This window comes from Ascaphus truei, chromosome 2 (genome assembly GCF_040206685.1).
Source record: "Ascaphus truei isolate aAscTru1 chromosome 2, aAscTru1.hap1, whole genome shotgun sequence".
In the NCBI taxonomy this organism is placed as follows: Eukaryota; Metazoa; Chordata; class Amphibia; order Anura; family Ascaphidae; genus Ascaphus; species Ascaphus truei.
Window position 1 is genome coordinate 368,488,358 of NC_134484.1, and position 26,685 is coordinate 368,515,042.

A 26,685-nucleotide genomic window follows, 5' to 3' on the forward strand; every position below is an offset into this window, starting at 1 on the left:
TCATAATTGCGATGTGTCCGAACGGCATGTACACATGCGGGTTTTAGGCAGCCGGAGGAGACAGGGAGGGTTGGTGGAGGCGTGGCCGTGATTGGATACAAAATGTTATCCAATATGTGCATCAATACAATCCAATGATGTAATGCTTGTGCGAGCCCACAAACAAGACCTGACCCCGGCACTGAGGTGGGAAGGACTATGCCACACACCCACAGTAGCGGGGGCGAGCCCAGAAGGTGGTTTGCAGCGTTGCTGGGTCTGGGTATGTAGAAAGGGTTAATCCAATACTTGCTGGGGTCTGTGGGTTGGAGAGGTACATGTAGTTGGAGTCCATAAGCCTGTGGTCTGGGGTTGGAGAGGTACTCATAGTCGTTATCCGTAAGCCAGGGGTCAAAGAGTCAGAGAGAATCCAAATGCAAAGCCAGGTCGGTACCCGAGAGGTCAACTGCAGAGAACAAGACAAGACTGAGCTGGACTAGACAGGCACACGCAAAGGCTACACAAGGTTATGTTCAGCAAAGTATGACAGGAAGAGGCAGTCCTTATAGGAGACAGGAACCAGTAGGAGAGGGGGCAGAGCGGAGGCGGGGCCTCCAGAGATGCCAAGGATAGGCTGCAGGAGACAAGGGCTCATGCTAAACTTGCCACGCAGCTGGGGCTCGTTGCGCACTGTCATGCGTGTGCACCGCGCACAGCGGAGGTGCAGTGTATCCGAGGAGACGGAGCTATGCCCGGTGGCCGTGCGTAGAAGGAGCGGGTGCGCGCACGCTCTGTAACAGGAGCGGTGATGCGCGCATCAACGGGGGGTCGATCTTCGGCAGCTGCCGTTGCAGTACTATAGGTAAGCGAGGAGGGAGCGCTCCGCAAGGGACGCGTTCCCAGATTCCTCACAGTACCCCCCCCTTGAGGATCGAACTCCGGACTATCCAAGTATGGCTTCTGCGAATACCTGGCGTGGAACCGTCTAAGTAAGCCGGGAGCGTGGATCTGGTCTAATGGTACCCAAGAACGTTCCTCCGGACCGAAGCCTTTCCAGTACACTAGGAATTGTATCCTTCCCCTGGAATATCTGGAATCAATAATTGACTGAATCTCAAATTCCTCTTGACCGTGAACCAGTACAGGGGGAGGAGGAGGAGGAGAGAGAACATCAGGGTACCTGGAACTCTGCTTGACAGGTTTTAAGAGAGAGACATGAAATACTGATGGTATCTTCATAGATGGAGGCAAATCAAGGCGGTACGCTACAGGATTAATCTGTTCCAGTATCTTGAAGGGTCCCAGGAATCTGGGAGCCAATTTTAAGGTAGAAGTCTTTAATCTGATGTTTTCAGAAGAGAGCCATACCTTGTCTCCTGTCTTGAACCTGGGCACCTCTAGACGATGTCGATCCGCCTGGATTTTTTGTCTCTGAACGGATTCTTGAAGAGTTTTCCAGATCCTACTCCATGAGTCTTGAAGAGCGTTGACTCTAGCATCAGCGGCTGGAACTCCAGAATTGTTAGAAGATAAAGGAAGAGAATTAGGGTGATAGCCATAATTGATGAAAAAGGGCGACTCTTGGGTGGACTCATTTCTTAGAGAATTGTGTGCAAACTCAGCCCAGGGTAATAGATCAGCCCAATTGTCTTGAGTCTCGGAAATGAAACATCTAAGATACTGTTCCAGTGATTGGTTTACCCTTTCTGTTTGTCCATTCGTTTGCGGGTGGTACCCAGAAGAAAAAAGAAGCGAAATATTGAGTCTTTGAGAAAACGCCCGCCAAAATTTTGACACAAATTGTGATCCCAGGTCGGATACGATAGAAACGGGAATCCCATGTATACGAAAAATCTCCTTGATATAGACCTCAGCAAGAGTAGCAGAATTGGGATGGCCCTTGAGGGGTATGAAATGGGTCTGTCTCGAAAAACGATCCACGATGACCATGACGGTATTTATACCATTTGAAATAGGTAGCTCCACTATGAAATCCATAGATAGGTGGGACCAGGGACATTCCGGAATGGCAAGCAGACACAGCAGACCAGCAGGCTTTTGTCGACAGACTGAACAGGATGAAACGAATTCCTTAATGTCGCTTAACATCTCGGGCCACCAGAAGGTATGTCTGATTAAGTCGGTGGTTCTTCGGATCCCAGTGTGACCGGCAGATTTGAAAGCATGACCCCACTCGAGAATCTTTAGACGGAATTTGGTTGCCGCGTAAAGACATCCCTTCAGCACCTGCGTCTGTGATTCCAGATTCTTGTCCAAGATGTCGAAAGAGTTGGCAGCAATGATGAGTTTAGAAGGAAAAATGGTCAGCAATGATGAGTTTAGAAGGGAAAATGGTTTCAGGAACTTCGTCTGATTTGTCCTCGGAAAGGAATTGACGAGACAATGCGTCGGCCTTTAAATTCTTAGTACCAGGAATATAAGAAATTACATAATTAAACCTTGAGAAGAATAAGGCCCAGCAAGCTTGACGGGAACCAAGGCGTCTAGCGCCCTCAATGTACAATAAATTCTTGTGATCAGTGAGAATAAGAATAGGGTTTTCGGTACCTTCGAGCAGATGTCGCCATTCTTGAAGGGCCATCTTGATTGCTAAAAGTTCTCTATTACCAACAGATAAAGGGAAAGGGCAGTGGGAACAGCGCTAATGTTAAATTTACAAAAATTAGTGTCAATTAAACAACTAATAAATATATATAAACTCCTAAAATATTAGGCAAAGGCTGCCAGGAACAATAAATAGGTGACACAAACCAAAAAATGCACAATTAATAAAAATAAACCGGCGCCAAAAAAGAATGAAATTCTGACCAAATATAGTCCAATTCAAAGGGTTGGGATGAGTTCCATAGAAGTGTCCTCAATGCAATCTCAAACAAACAAACATATAAGACCACAACATAAAAGAGATGAAAAAAAGAGAAAGAAGATCATAGTGCAACTAAATACAAACAACAAATCACTGATATAGTGTACAAATACAGACAGTAATTTAATATATAATTAAAAAATACACATAAAAACAACAAACAATTGCTTGTTGGGCAGGGAACACACTAATAAAGTGATGGCGTCCAGTGGGGCTAAAACTGAAACCCTACTTACAGCAATGCTGAATGGTATAAGCCTGTATAGCAATCACACAACCCTCCGTGGCCTGGGTAGAGAAAGGAGGTTTCACCACACCGTCAATGTGCTGCTGCACCGCAGGGAAGCGCCTCTCCCGTGGTGACACACCGCCAGCTACCTCACTAGTCCTCGGACATGTAGGCTCATAGATGGAGGAGCACCAGAGCTCAAAACCGCCGAGGCCTCACTGGGACAGTCACGCTTCCCTCCCTTGTCCCGGCTCACAGCGGTGACGTCACGTGGTATCGCGAGACCCGAGGTCCGCGTGACTGTCCCAGTGAGGCCTCGGCGGTTTTGAGCTCTGGTGCTCCTCCATCTATGAGTCTACATGTCCGAGGACTAGTGAGGTAGCTGGCAGTGTGTCACCACGGGAGAGGCGCTTCCCTGCGGTGCAGCAGCACATTGACGGTGTGGTGAAACCTCCTTTCTCTACCCAGGCCACGGAGGGTTGTGTGATTGCTATACAGGCTTATACCATTCAGCATTGCTGTAAGTTGGGTTTCAGTTTTAGCCCCACTGGACGCCATCACTTTATTAGTGTGTTCCCTGCCCAACAAGCAATTGTTTGTTGTTTTTATGTGTATTTTTTAATTATATATTAAATTACTGTCTGTATTTGTACACTATATCAGTGATTTGTTGTTTGTATTTAGTTGCACTATGATCTTCTTTCTCTTTTTTTCTTCTCTTTTATGTTGTGGTCTTATATGTTTGTTTGTTTGAGATTGCATTGAGGACACTTCTATGGAACTCATCCCAACCCTTTGAATTGGACTATATTTGGTCAGAATTTCATTCCTTTTTGGCGCCGGTTTATTTTTATTAATTCTCTATTACCAACGTCATAGTTGATCTCCGCAGGATAATTTTTTTTGGAGAAATACCCTCATGGATGTAGGTGATCTTGGGGGGAACGTCTTTGAGAGAGCACAGCCCCTGCTGCAACGTCTGAGGCATCGACCTCCAATGTGAAAGGAAGAGACGGGTTGGGATGATGCAGAATGGGGGCGGACGTGATGGCTTTCTTCAGGTATTCAAAAGCCGAACAGGCCTCTGGAGACCAAGAGGAAGGATCAGCATCTTTATTGGTCAGGGTTGTTATAGGATTCACAAGAGTGGAGAATCCATGGATAAATTTACGATAATAATTGGCGAAGCCAAGAAATCGCTGGATGGCTTTAAGCGACGTAGGTTGGGGCCAATCCAATACTGCTTTTAATTTCTCAGGATCCATGGCGAATCCCTTCTCGGAGATTATATAGCCCAGGAAGGAAGTAGAACTTTGATGAAACATTTCTCCATCTTGGCATAAAGAGGATTCTGACGAAGACGAGAGAGTACCAGCTTGGTACTGTATGCTGAATATGTTCCGGCAGGGATTTAGAAAAAATGAGAATATCGTCAAGATACACAATGACAAACAAATTGAGAACATCCCAAAATATTTCATTGACAAATTCTTGAAAGACCGCCGGAGCGTTACAGAGTCCAAATGGCATTACTAGATACTCATAATGGCCATCGCGGGTGTTAAAGGCCGTTTTCCATTCGTCTCCTTCCCTGATGCATATAAGGTTATAAGCACTGCGGAGGTCAAGTTTGGAGAAAATGGAGGCACCTTGTAAGCGGTCGAACAGTTCTGAGATGAGTGGTAAGGGATACCGGTTCTTTTGGGTGATCTTATTTAAACCTCTATAATCAATGCAGGGGCGGAGAGACCCATCTTTCTTTTTCACAAAGAAGAAGCCTGCCCCAGCAGGTGAGGTGGAGTTTCTTATAAATCCCTTTTTTAAGTTCTCTTGTATATACTCTGACATGGCACGGGATTCTGGAATGGACAAAGGATAGGATCTGCCTTTCGGGAGAATGGCACCAGGGATGAGATCAATGGGACAATCGAAGGGACGATGTGGGGGAAGGGCTTCAGAGTTAACCTTATCGAAGACGTCAAGGAATGCAATATAAGACTCAGGAGGTGGACCCTTAACAGTATCAGCGCTTTCTAAACCGGCAAGAGAAAGAGGAGTGGAAGCACAAGGAATATGACATGCACCAGGCCATCGTATAGGCAGTTTATCAGTCCAGTCAATTATAGGATTATGCAATTGTAACCAGGGAAGACCCAAGATTACCTGCACCGATGGTGAATGAATGACATCCAACGAGATTTGTTCATTGTGTCCATCCTTGGTGGAAAGAGTGAAAATCGCAGTCTCCAGGCGGATGAAGGCAGGTTGAAGTGGCAGCCATCTATTGCTTTGAGTCCTATGGGAATGGACTTGCTAAGCAGAGGAATCCGGTGTTCTATAGCAAAATTCTGGTCCACGAAGTTTCCTCCAGACCCAGAGTCGATGAAGGCAAGTGCAGAAGTATTGAAAGTCAGTACCCTCCATTATGATAGGTAGAAGGATCCTTTTTGGCATATTTTCCTTGGAAGGCGGACAAGAAGATATGGTACCCAAAGAAATTCCATCATACCTTATAGACTGCTGGCGTTCTCCCAGACACGTAGGACAGCGGTATGCCAAATGACCAGCTAGGCCACAATAAAGACATAGCCCCTCGCTTCTCCAGCGCTGCTTTTCTGTAATAGACAACTGGTGAGTACCCAGCAGCATGGATTCAGGTGCTTCAGAAACTGGAACAAAAGGAGAGAGAGTAGGAGAGAGAGATATAGGTACAGGCGTACGAGTATTCTGGCGTTCACTTCGTCTCTCTTGGAGGCGTTGATCCACCCGTATACATGTAGAGATCAGATCTTCCAGGGCAGTGGGTCTTACATGTGCAGCCAATTGATCTTTCAAGGAGTCTGAGAGGTCCTGCCAGAAGGCTGCAGTCAAAGCTTCGTTGTTCCAACCGGTCTCCGCGGCAATAGTCCGAAATTCAAGAGCATATTTCGTGACAGTCCGTTGGCCCTGGGTGATGTGGAAAAGAGAAGAGGCCGCAGTAGTCTCGCGGCCAGGAGTGTCAAAGACCTGCTGAAACCTTTTTTTGAAAGTTCTGTGTGAGTTCAGGCATTAACTCCCAGATAGGAGATGCCCAGGCCAAAGCGTCTCCGGTCAGCAATGTCATGATATAAGCCACTTTAGATCTATCGGTAGGGAAGTGAGAAGGGGTTAATTCAAAGTGAATATCACATTGGATAAGAAAGCCTCGGCATCCTAGGGGTTCACCTGCATATCGATTGGGTGTCGGAAGGCGTGGTTCCTGGCGTATGTTTCCCTCTAGAGTAGAAGCAGTTGTGGCTAGGCCCACCTCAGGGGGGTCAATGTTTGTTGGGCTGAACATACTGTAATGATTGCGCGAGCCCACAAACAAGACCTGACCCCGGCACTGAGGTGGGAAGGACTATGCCACACACCCAAAGTAGCGGGGGCGAGCCGAGAAGGTGGTTTGCAGCGTTGCTGGGTCTGGGTATGTAGAAAGGGTTAATCCAATACTTGCTGGGGTCCGTGGGTTGGAGAGGTACACGTAGTTGGAGTCCGTAAGCCTGTGGTCTGGGGTTGGAGAGGTACTCGTAGTCGCTATCCGTAAGCCAGGGGTCAAAGAGCCACAGAGAATCCAAATGCAAAGCCAGGTCGGTACACGAGAGGTTAACTGCAGAGGACAAGACAAGACTGAGCTGGACTAGACAGGCACACGCAAAGGCTATACAAGGTTATGTTCAGCAAAGTATGACAGGAAGAGGCAGTCCTTATAGGAGACAGGAACCAGTAGGAGAGGGGGCAGAGTGGAGGCGGGGCCTCCGGAGATGTGAATATAGGCTGCAGGAGACAAGGTCTCATGCTAAACTTGCCACGCAGCTGGGGCTCGTTGCGCGCCTTCATACGCGTGCACTGCGCACAGCGGAGGTGCGGCGCTTCCGAGGAGGAGGAGCTATGCTCGGTGGCCGTGCGTAGAAGGAGCTGGTGCGTGCGCGCTCTGTACCAGGAGCGGTGATGCGCGCATCAGATGGGGGCGGATCTTCGGCAGCTGCCGCTGCAGTACTATAGGTAAGCGAGGAGGGAGCGCGCCGCAAGGGACGCGTTCCCCGATTCCTCACAAATGATAATTAATTAGCTAAATTAACGATCGATCTGTTCTCCTGTGAGCTATCGGTGAAGATTTGGCTCGGGGGTTCACTAAATGGATATCAGTGCAGCAGAAGAAGACTCAAGATTTAAAGTTCTGTGGGGAAGATCATGTGACCAGACAGTCACTTGAAACAATTGGTGCACTGCTAGAGAGAGGACAGGTCTCAAAAAGGGGCGTGCCAGAGCCTGTTTCAAAAGAGGAAGGGGACCATAACTGCTAAAAACTCTTAAATTAACCTACCTTATTGGCGAAACGTCTAGCGGCTCAGTGTCCAGGGGTGAAGCGGCTGCACCATAGGTTCAATCAACTGCCAAACGCTGGCGCCGACTTGGTCTTCAGCCAAATGGGGGCGACAAAATGTCAGATTCCGTAAATGGAGAGGGGGAATAGTTTAACACCCCTATTCATCATAGATACAAACACAATACACTAATAGTTGGTGAATTGTGTGTGTTGTATTGTATGATGTAAAGGGGAGAAAAGAAAGACACTCAAGTTGATGTTATAAATATTTAAAATGTCATAGCATCTGCCCCTCTGCTGCTCTCTCCTCCTGCATCTGCCTTCTGCTGCTTTCTCCTCCAGCATCTGCCCCTCTGCGATTCTCTCTCCTATCATCTGCCCCTTTACTGCTTTCTCCTCCAGCATCTGCCCCTCTGCGGCTTTCACCTCCAGCATCTGCCCCTCTGCTGCTTTATCCCCCATCATGTGCCCCTCTGCTGCTTTCTCCTCCATCAATCTGCCCCTCTTCTGCTCTCTCCTCCATCATCTGCCCCTCTGCTGCTTTCTCCTCCATCATCTGCTGCTCTCTCCTCCATCATCTGCCCCTCTGCTGCTTTCTCTTCCATCTGCCCCTCTTCTGGTTTCTCCTCCAGCATCTGCCCCTCTGCTACTCTCTTCTCAATCATCTGCCCCTCTGCTGCTCTCTCCTCAATCATCTGCCCCTCTGCTGCTTTCTCCTCCATCATCTGCTGCTCTCTCTTCCATCATCTGCCCCTCTGCTGCTTTCTCTTCCATCTGCCCCTCTTCTGCTTTCTCCTCCAGCATCTGCCCCTCTGCTGCTCTCTCCTCAATCATCTGCCCCTCTGCTGCTCTCTCCTCAATCATCTGCCCCTCTGCTGTTTCATCCCATAGCCTCTGCACCTTTCCTGCAGTGCAAGTCTCTCCTAATTCCCTGAATGCTTTTTGAAAAGTAAACCTATATTTTATAGGTATTTAGAGCTGACATATCCACAATTGGAAATAATTGCTTTGTTACCTACTGACATAGTCTGTATACTAAGGGAAAAGAAAATGAATGTTTGGCTGCATTGCTTTACTTTGTGGATTAAGAGCAGATTAAAATCACAAATAAAATGGTTCCTGTTTTTTTTTTAATTTAAAACTGTCGTTTCTATAAATTGAGAAAAAAAAACTAAATTCTTTCCCTTTCAGGATTTTTTTTATCACGAAACCGTATCTGTATCAATAAAGACATGCAGAAAATAATATGTATACTGTATGTCAACTATTCAACAGGGCCCATTTCACACTCAGCTTGTACTGCTCTTATCAATATTATTTCACATTTCTATTAAAAATCCACTAGGCATTTTTTTACTCCAGTACTGTAAAAGTGAACAGCTGTCAATAGCTCGGGCTAAGAGAAGTAAAACATCTTAACTAGGCAAGATCTGACTCAAAAGATTTGTGTTATAGAGAATACATGGCATTGCTGGCAGGGTCCTGTATTTTCGTGTTGTAACTGTATGCTTGTCTTTTCAGCCCCACCAGAGCCTTTGCTGTGTAAATTTGCTGATGGAGGTCAAAAGAAGAGACAAAATCAAAGCAAATACACACAGAATGGAAGGCCGTGGCCAAGAGATGGAGAGGTGAGTGATAAACAGTAATATAATATATTAGTTTGGATATACCCTTAAGTGAAATTGAAAGTCTAATTGCAATGCTAACGGTATAATAATTATTGTTAATGTTGTTTACCTTTTCAACAATAATGCTAAACAATGATAACTGCTATTAATAATTGTTCTAATCAGTAGAATTATGTTACAACAATACAATATGTATAGTAATGAATATTAATTAACATTGTTATTGTTAAGACTAATAGGCTCATGGTAATTCCAATTTGTGTTCCAGTTGCATTTGTAGCAGACCGCAAATAATTCACTAATCACAAAGAAGTCAATGGCCATTACAAGTTTGTCAGAATGTATCGTAATTTCTCCAATTTCTCCTTCATTTTGCTCTAGTTTCTCTTACTTCACTAACTATAAGTAGTGCCCACACACTATTTGGCATTTGGAGTTGGGATGTTTTAATATACACACAGTTGTAGCAAGCTTTATTCCAGCCACTGGCTAGTGCCAGCGGGTGCAATAGTACACATTAGCCCTGACCCTTTTTCATGCATGGCTACTCCTGAAAGTAGTGATGTTATTGTTTTGGGGGCCTTGGGACAAACAGTGCAACAGGTTGTCCAGAAATAACTGTGTGTTGCTGGCACATCTTGGCGTGTTTTATAGATATTAGCCATCCATACCAGATTAAGCAGATGTGTCATTAGTGGGAGTGAGAGGGAAGAACCTGTCTCTGAATGTACTCCCACGGTAGAAATACCAGTTAGGTGCAGTAAGGCTTGTATAGTGTTTTGTGACCACAGAGGGGAGGAGGAGGGCTTTAAGGAGGAGTATTTTCTGAGTCTGGTCAGTCTTCAACATCTACATATGCAAGGACACCAGCAGAACTACTTGTTTGGGAAGAGTCAGATGCTACATAATTTGTCATCATCATCATCACCAAGAGATCATGACTCTGGTAGTTCCATAGGGGGGAATGGCAAGGAAATCTTAGCAGCTTCAGCAGGGGCACAAACTATTACACAACATAAAACTATTGAGGAGCAGGAGGAAGAGGAGAAATACTGTATTATGATGATATTGGTGGGGGTGGTGATGATTATGAATATGTTGGTGGAGGTGGTTGCAGCAGAGATAGCACAATGGATGGAGTTAGCCCAGCAGCAGTACCTATTCCACTTCTCATCAGGTCAAGCAGCACCGCATGGTCTTAAAATCAGGGCAGCCAGTTTCACCCTGTTTCTTCATCTACTGATTTTTTTTAACATCAAGTAGAGAGTAAGAATGAGGTCACTCACTTGTTTGTGCCATGCTATTGTGAAGCAGGGACATGTGGGGACTCATCTGGTTATCTCTGCTCTTATAGGGTATATGCCCTGTCATCAAAAATCTACATACAAAGAAGTTTAACACTGAGAAGGGCACAAGCAGTATCACACCCGTGAGTAGGAGGGATGGCTCAATTCCTTGTAGTTACTCAGGTGGATCAGAGGGATTTGGTAGTGAAGGCAATCATGATGATCTATTGATGCTGCTGGCATCTTTTCATATTGAGGTTTTTTTTTACCGTTTTGTGGGGGCCCATGCAAGCCTGTACTCCTACTGTATTGCCAGCCACAGATGTAAAGTTCATGTTGGTACAGCACTTGTTCTAAATGTTTAATCTCTGACGCAGGGGTTTGAGGTTGGGCCCAAGGACATACTCCTTTTTTTTTCTCCCTTATGAAAACTCATAAATGTACAGAACATTGTGTTGTGACTTCTACCATAGCAGCAAAGTCTAGTGAGAGAAATTAAATAAGTGAGAACCGGAGACATACACACTTAAGCTGCTGGTGCTGTTGGCGGAGCTGCCACCATTGCGATCCTGCCCATGGCATATCATCAGCACCCACTAGTGTCTGGCTCCACCGCCACTGCCATCATCGTCACTGCCAGCTGCTAACTTGCAAGTTGCATCATTTCATATTTTAGTTCTTGTTTTTAACATTTTGAGGGGGCCCAAACAAGCCAGCACTCATACATCATTGCTGTGTTTGCAAAATTCTGGCAAATCTCATGAAATCAGGAGAAAAATGTTGCATCCAATACTATTTTAGTGAATTCCTTATCAATGTTAACTTGTGTGTGTGTGTATATATATATGTGTATTATATATACACACACAGTATTACCAGTTACATAATTACTTAGCAGTACTCTGCCACAAAACTCGTTTTGGTGCTGGAAGACACCTTACAGCATATTCCCTTAAATGGGTCATAGACGCCCATATTTTCAGTAGTAAGGCACAATTCTATAAGACACCTTCCAGCACTGGTAAACACCTTATGGTTTATTCCATCTGCAAACATGACTTAATCTAACATTTGGGAGCATAGAAGATACAATAACGAACCATTAACTTAGGTTAGCAGCTTTTTAAGTCTGTGACAGACTTGTGTAGTCTGGGCCTAAGTAAATACTGTATGTGTCACCCTGCTTCTCATTAAATTGAGTAGGGGCTATAGTATATACTGCAGTAATAAGAAAAATGGTGGTTTTTAAGTTCGAAAAAAGACTAGGAGGCAGGAATAGAAAGCAATGTTGACATTTTGAGAAGGAAGAAGAGGTTGGACAGAGTTACAGAGTTTTGGAGTCAAGATCAGAGATGCTCAAAGTTGCATTATTATAGGTTTATATGTGAATTTCGTTGATCAAAAACTGTCATACATACATATGTAACCCTCTACTTTTAGCTCTCAGACTTACGACTATAGTTGTATAGTAAGTAAGGCGGGGGCCTGAGTCCCTGGGGGTTATGCACTAAGCAGTGATAAGTGCTTTTAAGTGAGATAAAAAGCCATTATAACGTGATATTGCCTGCTGTGAGATTCACAAAGCAGTGATAAGTGCTTTTAAGTGGGATAAAAAGACATTATAGCACGATACTGCACTGTTATCACCAGTTTGTGAATCTCACAACAGGCAGAATCACGCTATAAAGGCATGTATCTCACTTAAAAACACGTATCACTGCTTTGTGCATAGCACCCAGAAAACCCACTTATCACTGCTTAGTGCATAACCCCCCCGGTCTTTTACTTACAGGGCCACACGTGGCCTACGATCAGACAGCAGGAAAAATACAGATACAGTAAGGATTATATAACTAGTTTACTATAATTAAACTCAGGCACCTTGTGATCCTCGAAAGATGATCACTACCCACGGTACACAGATACAGTACAACACAATCCCCAAACAGCGCTGCACGGTTGTGAGTCAGTGGTGTAGTAGCCACCCAATCCTGGGTATGTTGGCTTGTGATGGTGCCAGCTCACCGTGCAAGCTCGTGGTCTACTGAAATTGTTCCAGGCCTGTTCTTTAAAAAGGGAGCTATGATACCACTGTGCCTTTATAGCCGTTGAGGATCCCCTCCAGCAGCGCTTGCTCTCCAGTTCACATCGGGAACTGTAGCCCTCTGCTCTGATCGCCACCTTAAGCTGACCTTGACCAAACCCAGGTTCGTGTAGATCTGAACCAACATGGCTGCCACCCCCCTTCTTAAAGGCTCCTCTCTTTCATAGTCCGTTCCTGTTCACAACTGTTATAATTCACTGCTCTCATGTCCATCACAGTCACCTGTCCAGAGCACAGTGGAGAGAAACCTGCCATATGTCAGTTTGAGTGTGTGTTAGCCCATCACACAGGTGTAAATCGAAATTATCAGAAATTATCATCATTTACAGAAAATAATCCTACTAAGTCCTATTTTGTTTTGTAACATTCATTGAATATTCACAATAAAGGTTAAGGAATTATTTCATTATCCAAAGTGTTCACTTTTGGAGCTGATTTTATGCCTCCCTTTGGATCAACATATTTATTAAATTGGGGTTTGTGAAATTAAGTCCACAAACTTCTGTGACTAAATTGTACTTTGCTGAAATTTGTACACATATCTGCTTTTGTGTTCAATTTAATTGTTGTTCAATAAGTTGCAAGTTGTAGCTTGTGATACCTTTTAGTGGACTAACATTAGATAGATGTAGTGCACAGAGCTTTCAAAAACTCATACAGTAGGTTTCCTCTTTAAGTGTACAGTACTATAATTGCATCTATGAAAAACTCTAATATTGGTACTCTATAAGGTATCCCCATCCTACACCGGTACTGCAGTCCTCTGAACAATACAGCTACTAGAGCAGTGAAGTACATTTTTATAAAATGCAGACATAAATTATATAAGAAGTCCAGGTGACCAATATTTCTGAAATATATGATAAATGTTAAAGTAAAAATAATACAGTACAGCTCAACCCTGTTATAACGCGATCCGTTACAACGCAAATCCGCTTATAATGCGATGCAAGAGTGGCTCCCGATTTTTGTATTTATGAATACCTTGCAACACGATTATTGGTATCTTAAATACTTTATTGTACAATGCATACAATTGTACATTATTTCTAACACGATCCGCTTATAGCGCAATGTGATTCTTTGGACGCCAAGCACAGCGTTATAAGGGGGTGGAGCTGTATTACTATGGGAAAAAAACATAATAGAAATAGAGTGTATTGGGAATGCACGTGGTGTTGTTGATGAGACATGATAGAATATTAGTTTACATATCTAGTTGCAAAAGAAACACTAGGCAGTGTTTCTTTTGCAACTATATATGTAAACCAATATTCATTTTAATCCTTTTAGCCCTTTTAAGCAAGCATGCTGTATTTTCTCCATTAAAATAAACTGACCAACATGATGATGATAAGTAGCATGCATAGAAGCAAAAGAAGCTGAGCAGGGAAACTAAATCTGTTTACTGATGCAGGGACCTTTTATGCACTTTATACTTCACTTCAATTATGTGAGGAGATCTCACACAGATGAAGATTTTGTTGAACTATTGAATAGTGAATGGTCTAAATTGTGCATCAACAACAAAAAACTCAGTGAGTAAGATATTTCATGTATTTGTCTTAAAGGCTGTAAGCGTTGTCTGTAATGGTAGTCTATTTTTTATATTGTACAAACAAGAACATGTCAATCAATTTCTAAAGATAGCCATCTATGGGAACGTCTCCTCTATTTGTTATGTAGCCCCCTTTTCCCATGTCTAGGGTGACTACATGTGGTGCGCCTTACCTGACAGGCTCACAGGAGGCCTGATACTCCGCTGCAGGGAGCCTGGGGTGTAACTGATTTGTTCCGGTGACAGCGCCTCCACCTGCGAAGGATCCTAGCACTGCTAGATGCCCCTTACACAGGACCCAATACAATAAATACATAAATACACACACTTGTACAGGATAACAGGTTTACTGAACGCATATAATATTATAACAGAATAACATATATAGCCTAGCCTCTGGCCGCTACCTTTTCCTCTGGTCCCTACAGTATAAGCCCTGCTAGGGTCAGGCACTGGAAGGGTTAATTCCTCTGTGGGCCTAGTTGTTATTGCAGCCTTGGATGCAGTAAGTGTATCCTAGTGCGGGCCTAGCAACAGCCACAGAGTGTCAGCTTGGGGGAGGTACTGGCTGGGTGGCATATGCAGATGTAACACCTGTCAGTATCAGACCTGCCCAGTTAAGGGGCAGGGTTACAAGCTCAATCCCAGGGTCTATATACTGGCTCTCTCCCAAAAGTGAGGATGCAAGTGGAGCACCATGCAGGAGGAAACTTGGTTGGGCCTCAAGCCTTGAAGTGACCTTCTAAGTGGAAGCAAGAGAAGGGATGAACCTGCTGTAAGAACTTAACCAATGCAATAAATACCATGGTGTGATTCACTGTCTTGGGCTAAAGAAAGGTATCAGTCTGGACCATCCTACTATCCCAGAGGATCCTTGCTGACTGGAACCATGAACCATGAACAAAGGTAAATCTGTCCTGATAATCCCCATACTATCGCAGAAGTGCTCAGCCCTCCTGTTACCTCAAAGGTATGCACCATCTTACATCAAAGACACTAGTAGATGACCAGATCTCATTAGGGTGGGGGTAAGGGCGCTACACATATAATAGGTAGGCCTCGCACGATCGTAACCACACTGTGTCCCAACCACCTTGTCCACACCCTGGTGAGGTTTTCCCCCAATGTACTGAGGTGCCCTGGGCACCTAGACACCCAGTGTCCACAGGAGCCACAACCCAACATAACCCAAAGTGTGCGGTAGCGCTGCCCACAGGAAGTTTGTGTTATAGTGGGTGCACTTGAATACCTATCAGGTGCTCCAGCACCCGGTACCACCAGCTGATGAAAGGGGCCTGTCTGGTCCCACACCATCAGCGATGGTGTCTGCCTCTACATGGGGTTGGAGGGTGGGAGGACTCCGGTTAGAGGGTTTCACCGTGAAGAGAGTCTCTTATCGTGCAGTGGTGGTCTGCTGCCAGACAACAGGTCGCAAGTACTGTGCTATGTTCTTGATACTTTAGGCTGTAATTGGGGCAGTGTCCCTATCTAAGGGGCCTGTCCCTGAAGCAGCTACAATCTGTTTGGGTCTCAGGGCCTACTTTGGGCCTAAGGGGGCAATCTATGCCTAGTCCAGGGAAGCATAGCTTCCTGGACACTACCTATCTTTTTCTGCTCCCTCTTCTGACTGGCATGGTCCCTGAAACGCGCCAAATATATCCTTTCTGTTGCAGGGGAATGCTGCAGCCCTATTGGCTGTTTCATGCCATGTGACTAACAGCCCCAATGCACTATGGGGCTTGTAGTTCCACTGCGGAGCTATCTATAACATGGCCTCCGCTGTTCCTATTGCACTGCGAATGCGCCAGCTCCCGAAATGGCTGCCGCACTCTCCTGCTTCCCATTGCGTATACGCAATGCATCTATGCGCATGCGCACGCATACAAAATGGCAGCGCCCTACCGGCATCCCACCGCAGAGCCTCCGGAGCACTCCCTACACCGCCAGCACTACTGTCTGCCTCCCGCCGAGTCCACCTCTATCTCCGGCGGCCCCCGCAACTGCATCGGAGGTGTGTGGGGACCAGAGGGGTTACAAGGGGACCAAGGGGGAACCAGGCTATAGTTATAAGAAAGGAAAATTGAGTTTCATCCAAAATTCACTATAAAAGGTGTAAGCAGAATTCAAAAGAAAAACTAAGAAGGCTGGGAAATCTCTGCGCAGTTAAAGCAAGGGCATATTTTAGTTTCAATGTAGACGGGGTGGGGGGGGTATAAAAAAATGGTGTGCCTATTGCACAGCTACTGTATGTTTAAATTAGTTCCCAGTGTCTTATATTGTAAAAACAAAATTTGTGTAAACATAGAAAATAGAGGATCATACCAAACATATATACTATGGATGTGCTTCTTTGTTTGCTGAACATTACTGATTCAAACCTATCACACGTTTCCCATAGGATTGAAAGGTTATGCTCTCATGTTGTATATTACAACATGCAGTGTGATGTCTTCTACATATGCCAGTGAATCAGGTCTCCTCTGTGTATGTCTGGGGGGACTAGGAACAGATTACAAACCTTCCAACAGCAAAGTGGTTGAAAGGTATTGCAGGCAGTCAGTGGTTTGCTTCTTGTGCCTCCCCCATACTACACTCATACAGTGCAGTGCATGCAGCTGCGATTCTCTAAACTCCTTTTAGTTCTAGTCATTTATTAATGACTAGCCCAGCTCCATTTGAGCCATTAATTTGTAGAGAAATTCTATAAAAAATATCATTTGGAAGATTGTCTTTTCCCACAGTGCTACAAATCCAGTAAGTGAGGCCAGTCAAAGTTATTAAGACTGGTGCCAACTTTCCCCTCCCTTGCCAACTGCAGACATTTTGAAATGATTAGTGGGTCTGAGCCGGGCACATTTATAATTCAGACACACATTTCCATTTATGCTTCCAAGCAGACAGGCAGCACTTATTTGTGCTTTATAACTCTGTGTGCAGTGCTGATGCATTTACCATCCAGACAAGTGATTATTGCACTGTTCAGCAGATGAGCATTTAGCATCCAGTTAGCAACGATTTCCATCCTCTTCAGACATAACATACAAATGTCAAGAAGCACATGTGGCCTGCCAGCTTCCTGAATAAGTCATTTCAAAGACATTACATTTAAATCCTTTAATTTTACCCTCTACTGGTTACAGATGGCAGAGCTGAATTCTGTTTAGCAACAAAGGGGTTAAATAGACTTGAAATAATTGGATTATTATATTTGAACTGCTACTTTCTATGCATATGGCCATTAAGTGAGTGTGACACAAGGCAACACGTAACATTAACTTAACGTTGAATCACACTACTGTCTTTCATTGAATTACTGTTATGCAGCACTGCAATTTGTAATTTAGCCATAAACATACTTCTGGTTTGGACACTCATACAGTAGGTGCTTTATACTGTGTCAGACAGCACAGTTATAGACATCAATATACCATAACTATTTATGCTACACATACCAAATCATAACTTCATGACAGACAGGTATTTAATAAGTATATATACTTATCACCGGTCTCCACTTCAAATGAGCAGTTCCTACCAAAAGGTTACTTACAATCAAGAATCTCAGCATAATCAGAAATCAAAGGCGACAAACTGACATTTGCAGTGAAAAATGCACTTTAAGTTATTTTGTTGTACATGGAATGTGGGATCCTCAGTAATACACGGTAGTGCTGGGTTCTTAGCTCCAGTCCTCAAGACCCCCCAACAGGTCAGGGTTTTAGGATATCCCTGCCTCTGCACAGGTGCCACCTATGCTGAAGCAGGGACTGATTGAGCCACCTGTGCTGAAGCAGGGATATCTTGAAAACATGATCTGTTTGGGGGGTCTGAAGGACTAGTGTTGAGAACCACTGCCATAGTGGATGAGTTAACGCAGCAGTGCACAAAGTGGGGGGCGCGAGCCTCGCTGCGGGGGACGCAGGGTTTACAGAGGCCCCCGCATGCTTCCAGAATGCATAGAAATTAATGCCGGGAGAGCTGCAGGGCCTCTGTAAACTTCTACTTACCTTGTTTCAGACGCTCCAGGTCACGCGTCTCCATGGCAACGCGGCGTCAAATGACGCTGCGGGGTCATGTGACGTTGTATTGCCGTGGCAACGTGACGTCATGACGCCAGGACGTTTGCGGCAAGGTAAGCCGGGGGGCGCGAGGAGTGGGGGACAGACTGCAGGGGGGCGAAGGGAAAAAAGATTGCGCTCCCTGAGTTAACGCAACAGAGAATCTAGTTCTAGAACTAAGTTCAGCAGATGTTGGTCCAGTTTGTTGCTGTACAGTTATAACGCCAAGTTGAATAGGTTAAGTTATCAAAGAAAAGAACCTTTACAGAGCAGTATTCCAGACGAGCGTGCTTAGTTGGTAATACGGCAGTAGTACAATAAATAAACCTATCAGTCATTTTTGACACATATTTGAACACTATTCAGTTGCAATGCGCCACCTAGTGTGGTGTGTTGATAAAGTGTAGCTGTCCTTGGTTGGCATTTCACGTCTGCTTTTTATTATGTCTGCTTTTGCAGCTTGCTGCAGCGCTTTTATACAGATTTATGGACAGAGATACAAAGATAAGAATCTGAAAATGGTTGTGTTGACTTAGATTTACACCCCTAAGTTACATCCATGGACCCCAATAAAAATTCTTGTGCTTTTCCGATAATGGAAACTACTTGAACAGTCTCTACTTTACCTTTTAAGTTTGATGATTAAGCATATGAAATAGCTGGAAATAAACCATCATAGGGGGTGCAAACATTGGAACAGTGAAAGCACTCATCCCTTTAACACAGTGCTGTCAAACATACAGTACGACCCACCACACCCTTTTATCCAGCCCACAGACCAGTAACGATTGTACCGGGACATGAGGGGTGAGCTGGAGTGGGATAGGGGCATCTTCCACGATGCTACCACACTTGACTGCAGCAGTAACTCTTGCTAGGCTTGCCGGGCCAATAGGAGTGCCCGATTAGCCGTTGCGTGGGATCCTGCTGCAGTCAGGTGCGGTAGCAGCATGGAAGAGGCAGCACAGTACCCTGCCCCACATCAGCTCTCTCCTCATGCTGCCTCACTGCCTGGTCCACTCTGGATCTCGCCTCATGCGGTAAGAGTGTGAGTGGGGGGATATTCAAAGTTTAAGTGGGGGGATATTAAGAGTGTGAGTGGAGATATACTTATCGACTATGGGGACATAGTATACGGCTCGGCACCCCAAACCCACCTTAGCAAACTTGAAACCCTCTACAATTCAATGTCCATTTTGTTCTCCAATGCAACTACAGCACACATCAGTGCGAAATGCTCAAAGAACTAGATTGGTCATCACTTGAGTCTAGGCGCAAAGTTCATATTTCCCGTTTTGCCTTCAAATACTTTCTGGGCAAGCTACCCAGCTACCTGAACATGCTCCTCACCCCACCACATGCAGCACTTATCATCTGAGATCTGACTCCAAAAGACTGTTCATGGTCCCAAGGTTCAGCAAAGTATCTGGCCACTCCTTCTCTTACTGTGCACCCCACAAGTGGAATAATCTACCGGGGACTCACAGCCACCACCAGTCTAAGTTCTTTCAAAACTAAAGCTGTCTCACATTGTAATCTGATCTGTAACTGTTACATACAGTATTCCTATAATATATATTATCTCTAACTGTGCATGCAATGTCTTGTATATATGTATACCCTGTTCACTTATGTAACTATGTACTTGTAACCATGTATTATTTGTCATCATAACTCTATGCCCAGGACATACTTGAAAACGAGAGGTAACGCTCAATGTATTACTTCCTGGTAAAAACATTTTATAAATAAATAAAGAGAGGTTGGAGGGAGACATTAAGAGGGGTAGGGGACGATATTGAGAGGGGGAGGGAATAGATATTAAGAGAGGGAGTTACAACTAGAATGTGAGGGGATGGGGATATGCAGTAAGAACTTTTGCGAGGCTTGCCGGGCCAATAGGAGTGCCCGTTTATCCTTTGTGTAGGATCATGCTGCAGTCAGGTGCAGAAGCAGCATGGACGAGGCAGCACCAGCCCTTCCGCAACATCAGCACAAGCAACTCCCCAACACCAGCTCTCTCCTCATGTTGCCTCACTGCGCGTGCCAGCATGCAGCATGAAGAAAAGGCCACACCTCAATGAGGCAGGCCATACAGCACGCGACCGAACGCGAAATGAAGCGCGCCAACGGGGCAGATTTTTTGCAAAACAAAAAGTTTTTTTTGTCCCTCAATGGCAGAGTCACATGGGTGGTTCAGGCAATGAAGGTGAAGCACTCACGTGATGCCACACCTCCGCCATGCCTCCCCTTCTCTGTGGATCACAGGCTAGAGATTGCTTGGCCGACAGGAATGCGTGATGCCATGCGATCTGTCGCGTGCGTGCCCACTATATCCGAGGCCTAAGAGTGTGAGTGAGTGGGTGGATGTGTAAGTCAGGGGTGCGCAAAGTGAGGGGGGGTGCAGCCCCTAGGGGGGGCATGTGATTTTCTGGGGGACAAGGCTGTTACACAGGCCTCACTCTTCCCTGAAGTCATTAAAATAAATGCCGGGGATCGCGCGAGGCCTCTGTGACTTATCACTTACCTGGAGTTCTAGCAACACATCTCCATGACAACCGGCATCAAATGATGCCGTGGGGTCATGTTGGAGAGGAGACAGGGAGGCGCAAGAGAGAAACTTTGCGCACCCCTGATGTAAGTGTAGGGATATTAAGGGGAGGTGAAATATTAAGAGTGCAAGTGGAGGGTGATATGAAGAGTGTGAGGAGGGATATGAAGAGTGTGAGGATGAATATGAAGAGTGCGAGGGGAGATATGAAGAGTGAGAGCAGGAATATGAAGGTTTTGGGGAGGGATGGGGGGGAGAGAGGGAATGGGAGAGAAAAAGAGTAGGAATGGGGAAGAGAGAGAGATGAATGGGGGATGAGAGGAAATGGGGGAAAGAGGAGGATGGGGGGCTAGAGATGGATGGGGGAGAGAGGGGCCGGGGCAGAGAGAGAGGATGGGGAGGGAGAGAGCAGGGATGGGAGAGGGAGAGGGATTTGAGAGAGAGCGGGGAGAAGGATGGGAGAGAGGGGAGAGGGGAATTCGGATAATGATAGGGAGAGAGAGGGAGGGAGGATGAGGGGAGGAGGGGAGATGAGAGGGAAGGCGAGGGGAGGGAGAGATCTATGTTTGCATATTTTTAGTAAGGAAAGTGCAAGAAAAAAGTACACGTAGGTTATAGTTACTATTTATTTTATTATTTTTCTTCCGCACCGTTATGATGCGACCTCTGTCTTGCAGTCGAATTTTAGAAATGTCCCCCCAAGCTATTCTGAGTTTTACACCTGAGATATACTAATAGCTAGATTAGCTATGTGTGTGAGCAGCTCAAAAGTAGAATGTCACGGTAATACTACCCATCAGCTCTTTTCGCTCACACTGATAGAGCTGTTGCCTAGAAAAGCAGGGGTTGTGGGTTTTAGTCATGTTGGGTCTGACACCATTACAGTCATTAGGTTTGTGCCTTAGGCTTATCAACTGTATATAGTAGGTATGGAAATCCTTTTTGTAAGTGTTGGATGGGGCTCATTTACTGTAAATATACTTTGCATAATCATTAGAATATCTCCCAGCCTGGTACTTCATGTGCGCTTCTTTTTCAGCATGTCTCCCTAAGGCCAGGTCCCCGGTGGTGATGATGGCGTGTACACACTGCACACCAGTCACTAAACTCTGTAGTGGCAGGCCCCAGTGTCTCCTGTTTAGGCTCACGAGGCGCTGGCGTGTCAGGCAGCAGGGGATACAACAAGATTGTGTTCCCATGCGACGACGTGGTCACATGGTGCGCTGCGAGCCTATCAAGAAGGGAGATAGCCTGAGCCAATGGGAGTGCAGCAACTGTAGGTCAATGGCAGACTAGCAATTTCTATTGATCATCTTCAGCGGGACCCCAGATGATATGTGAATGGGGAACAGTCATACTGCTAGCACTCCATGATGAACAGGAAAGCCCGATTTCTGCTATCTGTCTTACAAACAAACCAAAAATCGGAGACTTACAATTGGTGGCATCTAGACAGTTGAGCCCAAAGCAATACAGACAGCAGAAAAAGCTCACAGAGCTCACAGATCTCACAGAATAAAATCATCTCTGGCAAAGTGGGTTGTTATAGTGTGCAGAGTCATGTAATTTCTGTGTGCAGAGCAGTGATTGTGTGGCGTCATGTATATCTGTGTGCAGAGCAGTGAGTGTGTGCCGTCATGTATATCTGTGTGCAGAGCAGTGAGTGTGTGCCGTCTTGTATATCTGTGTGCAGAGCAGTGAGTGTGTGCCGTCATGTATATCTGTGTGCAGAGCAGTGAGTGTGTGCCGTCATGTATATCTGTGTGCAGAGCAGTGAGTGTGTGCCATCATGTATATCTGTGTGCAGAGCAGTGAGTGTGTGGCGTCATGTATATCTGTGTGCAGAGCAGTGAGTGTGTGCCATCATGTATATCTGTGTGCAGAGCAGTGAGTGTGTGCCGTCATGTATATCTGTGTGCAGAGCAGTGAGTGTGTGGCGTCATGTATATCTGTGTGCAGAGCAGTGAGTGTGTGCTGTCATGTATATCTGTGTGCAGAGCAGTGAGTGTGTGGCGTCGTGTATATCTGTGTGCAGAGCAGTGAGTGTGTGCCGTCATGTATATCTGTGTGCAGAGCAGTGAGTGTGTGCCATCATGTATATCTGTGTGCAGAGCAGTGAGTGTGTGCCGTCATGTATATCTGTGTGCAGAGCAGTGAGTGTGTGCCGTCATGTATATCTGTGTGCAGAGCAGTGAGTGTGTGCCATCATGTATATCTGTGTGCAGAGCAGTGAGTGTGTGGCATCATGTATATCTGTGTGCAGAGCAGTGAGTGTGTGCCATCATGTATATCTGTGTGCAGAGCAGTGAGTGTTTGCCGTCATGTATATCTGTGTGCAGAGCAGTGAGTGTGTGGCGTCATGTATATCTGTGTGCAGAGCAGTGAGCGTGTGCCGTCATGTATATCTGTGTGCAGAGCAGTGAGTGTGTGCCGTCATGTATATCTGTGTGCAGAGCAGTGAGTGTGTGCCGTTATGTATATCTGTGTGCAAAGCAGTGTGTGCAGAGTGTGGCAAACAGTCCAGCAAAGTCAAACCAGTTCTGGGAGCGGACAGAAATCATTCCGATCATGACAGCCTGTGAAGCTGCTGCAGTGCTTTGAACTGGCCTCACCGTTTAGACCACGCCCACCCGCGCCTCTGATCGCTGCCTACAGACCACAGATCGCGGTTTTCAGCTGTGCACATGACGCCAGAATGCCAGGCGCGCGTGCAGCAGCCTCCAGCGGGACCTTAGCTTACCTTACCTTAATTTATTTGGAGTGATGTTTGATATACTGTAAATACAACTGGAGATACTACTGCATAAAAAGTCTCTCTTTCTCTGTTGTTCTCACTGTCTCCGCCTTATAGGCGATTCAAGGAAATGGATGTAGGGTTTCTTCCTTACAGCTGGGCATCTCTCAGAAAATATGGGCCAGTATGTTCTTTCACCTGTCATGAACTTTCCATCGCTCTGTAATGATTTTTTAATTTTGTACAGCAGGACAATGTAACTTCTGCCAGTTGAATGACTAATACTGCATGCTAAGAGCAACCACGCTTTAGTTAATAATAGATTCTAGTGACTTAGAAAATCCAATTTACAATTGAATTTAATAGCTATTTAAAAGGATGAAGTCTGATTTTGGTCACTGTTTTTCACAGTCCTAAGGGATGGTATGTTTACTATAAATTCCTAGTGCTATCTTTCGGTAACACATGTCCCAGAATGTCCCTTAACCCCACATGTCCTATGTAACTTGCATGACAACAATGTCCTCTATTACCTCCATTTATCTCCAGCGTTGTCCATCCTGCTCCCCACATGTACATGCACAGAGCAATAGGGTATAGTACATTGTAAAAGAAACTGTAAATTGTGTACACAGTACTAGAATGACCATACTGTACACATATGAAAGGTACTGTTGTTTGCTTATACAGGATGTCAAAAAATATATACTGTGAGTAATCATAGAGAATAATATTGGCGATGGGATGGATGAAGACGCTATTTCTGTTGCAATTGGCAGTAGTAGCAAAATTAGTAGAGACTTAATTTAATGAAACCGCTCAATATTGGTGAAATGGAGGAAGCCAAACTGCTAGTCCAATTGAAAAGTCAGACAATCTGGGTAAACTTTTATTTATAGGATATTTTTCCTTCTCTGAAGTTGACTTACAGTATGTATTACAGTTACTTTAAAATAAAATGACATTCGTTGTAGGTTCAGAGAGCACTGAGACGTAGAGGTTTGTGTACTGTGAGAAATTTGAGAGATGCACTGGATTATCCAATGTCTGCTACAGTGAGAATCTGTATACATTTCTTTACAAATTATATACTGTAATAAGAAAAAATGCAGAGAAGATCCATCTTATTGAAGATGTGAAGAAAGGCTATTCAGATTGGTAAAAAGACATCTAAGGGAGAATATGATTACTTTTCACCATCGGTGGGCAATAGGCAGTCTGGGGGCCACAATGTAACCCGCAAAGGCTTCACCTGCTGCTTTCCCCAGCAACCAACTCTACTTATTTCTCTAGTGCAGGAATGTAGCTCCCGAGCCCCTCAGCTGCTTATGCGGGATGATAAATACTCCCCTGCTCCTATCCTGTGCTGATCATTCATTCCCAGTGCAAGAAGAGATGCAGGGCAGGATTCATCAGCAAATTAGGCAGCTGAGTGGAGGGGGTAGGGGGAAGCTTCCACCCACAGGGGTAACATGCGCCCCTTTAGAGGACTTAATGGTTGCACATGTGCTCCTCTAGTATATCATGTATAGTGTAAATACAAATATCTTGCAAGGACTTTAACATCTAATCACTGAGTTTAGAGAAAGAGAAGATTCTACTAACAAATTAAAAGTTTTTTGATAAGAGCAAAATGATGTGGAATTTACTATTCTTGGACACAGTGTTGGCAAGTACAGTATGTGCTTTTGAGAAAAGATTGCTTTTTTTTTTTAAATAAAAAAGTTATAGAGTGATATAAATGTAAAACATAAGGAAATTATTGATCCAGGGAGAGACATGATTACTATTTTATTGTCAAGAAAATTAAATATGTCCAACCTTTTATGACATAGTTAATAAATGTTTTATTGTTCCTCTCTTGCACAAAGTAAATTAAAATATCTTGCACAGTATAGCATTTAAAAAATGGTGGTGCCACCAGAGGTGTTTATTTTTTGACCCTCAATTACTTTTATGATGAAATTACAGATGTACAAGGTGTTATTGCACCCGCTGGTGCGTTAGTCCCGCCCCTTGTTCTCACACGGCTCATGCATTTAGAATGGTGGTTGCCCTTGCTAGCACATTGTGTATGTCCTGCTGCAATGTGGCAGCGGGAGCACTAACGGCTGCTACATCTGTTCATCCCCAGTGCACCTCTCTGTTTTTACACTTTTATCAGAGCATTAATATTGATGAGCATAATGCCCTAATGAGAGTCCAGGCACATTGAAATGTCAGCTGTTTCTTAACATCTCTGCAATAGACACATGCGTTAAAATGTTGTCATTACTAGGTGTGTGCCTTGTGATATTCATTGATCATTACTAGGTGTGTGTGCCTTGTGATATTCATTGATCATTACTAGGTGTGTGTGCCTTGTAATATTCATTGATCATTATTAGGTGTGTGTATCTTGTGATATTCATTGATCATTACTACGTGTGTGTGCCTTGTGATATTCATTGATCCTTACTAGGTGTGTGTGCCTTGTAATATTCCTTGATCATTATGAGGTGTGTGTATCTTGTGATATTCATTGATCATTACTAGGTGTGTTTACCATGTGATATTCATTGATCATTACTGCTGTAGGTGTCTGTGCTTTGTGATATTCAGTGCCTAAATCAAATGGGTATGGAAAAGCTGGATGCCATACACAGGTTTCTTTATTTTTACACTTGAGTGTTTTTTTTATTGATGGGATATCCCCTTCTTTTGGTGTACAGAATAGTGCATGTTTTTATCATTCCTGTCCCCGTTTTCATGAACATCCCATCACGTGTCCCTGTCCATCTATACTGTAACGTATCTCTTTATAGGTTCCTAGTTTCTCTATTCTCCTCTATCTCACTATCCTCTTCTACCTCTCCACATGCTACCTCTCCACATAACCCAATGCCTAATTTGTTTTATCTTCATGTCTCAGTGCTTCCCATTGTCCTGCCAATAAATCTCAGTGCCCTCTTTTCCTCAATATGTTCAATTTTTTCTAGTAATTGAATTGGACATCTTTGCTGTTTTTTTTCTCTCCAGGCAACTGTGTGGGCTTCACAGTTATCTTGCACATAAAATGATGATGCCATCAGTCATGTATCCTCTATAAGTTATGGTGTTATACTGTATTATGAAGAGCAAGTACTTGTAACCCTTCTAGCTTACAGTACGTAAACCCACTAAAGAAATAAATACATATATCATTCCATCATACCACATCTAATTATCGGTGAGGGGTGGAATATGATTATTACGCCTCCTTTGCAAGTGGGAAGAATAGGCAACACTTTACAGTATGTCTGCTTCACAAGTTTTGTTGTCTGCTTCTTCTTAACTTGGGTATG

General features: G+C 44.6%; 1 protein-coding gene across 5 annotated transcripts in view; it reads left to right on the plus strand.

Moving 5' to 3' along the window:
• The window catches only part of RBMS3 (RNA binding motif single stranded interacting protein 3), a 713,484-nt gene that overhangs the window by 623,076 nt on the left and 63,723 nt on the right, over nt 1-26,685 (plus strand). For all 5 annotated transcript variants that reach the window (XM_075587011.1, XM_075587010.1, XM_075587012.1 and 2 more), the window contains one exon: nt 8,965-9,071. In XM_075587011.1, the coding sequence (XP_075443126.1) occupies nt 8,965-9,071 (107 nt within the window). The remainder of the gene's footprint in view (nt 1-8,964; nt 9,072-26,685) is intronic.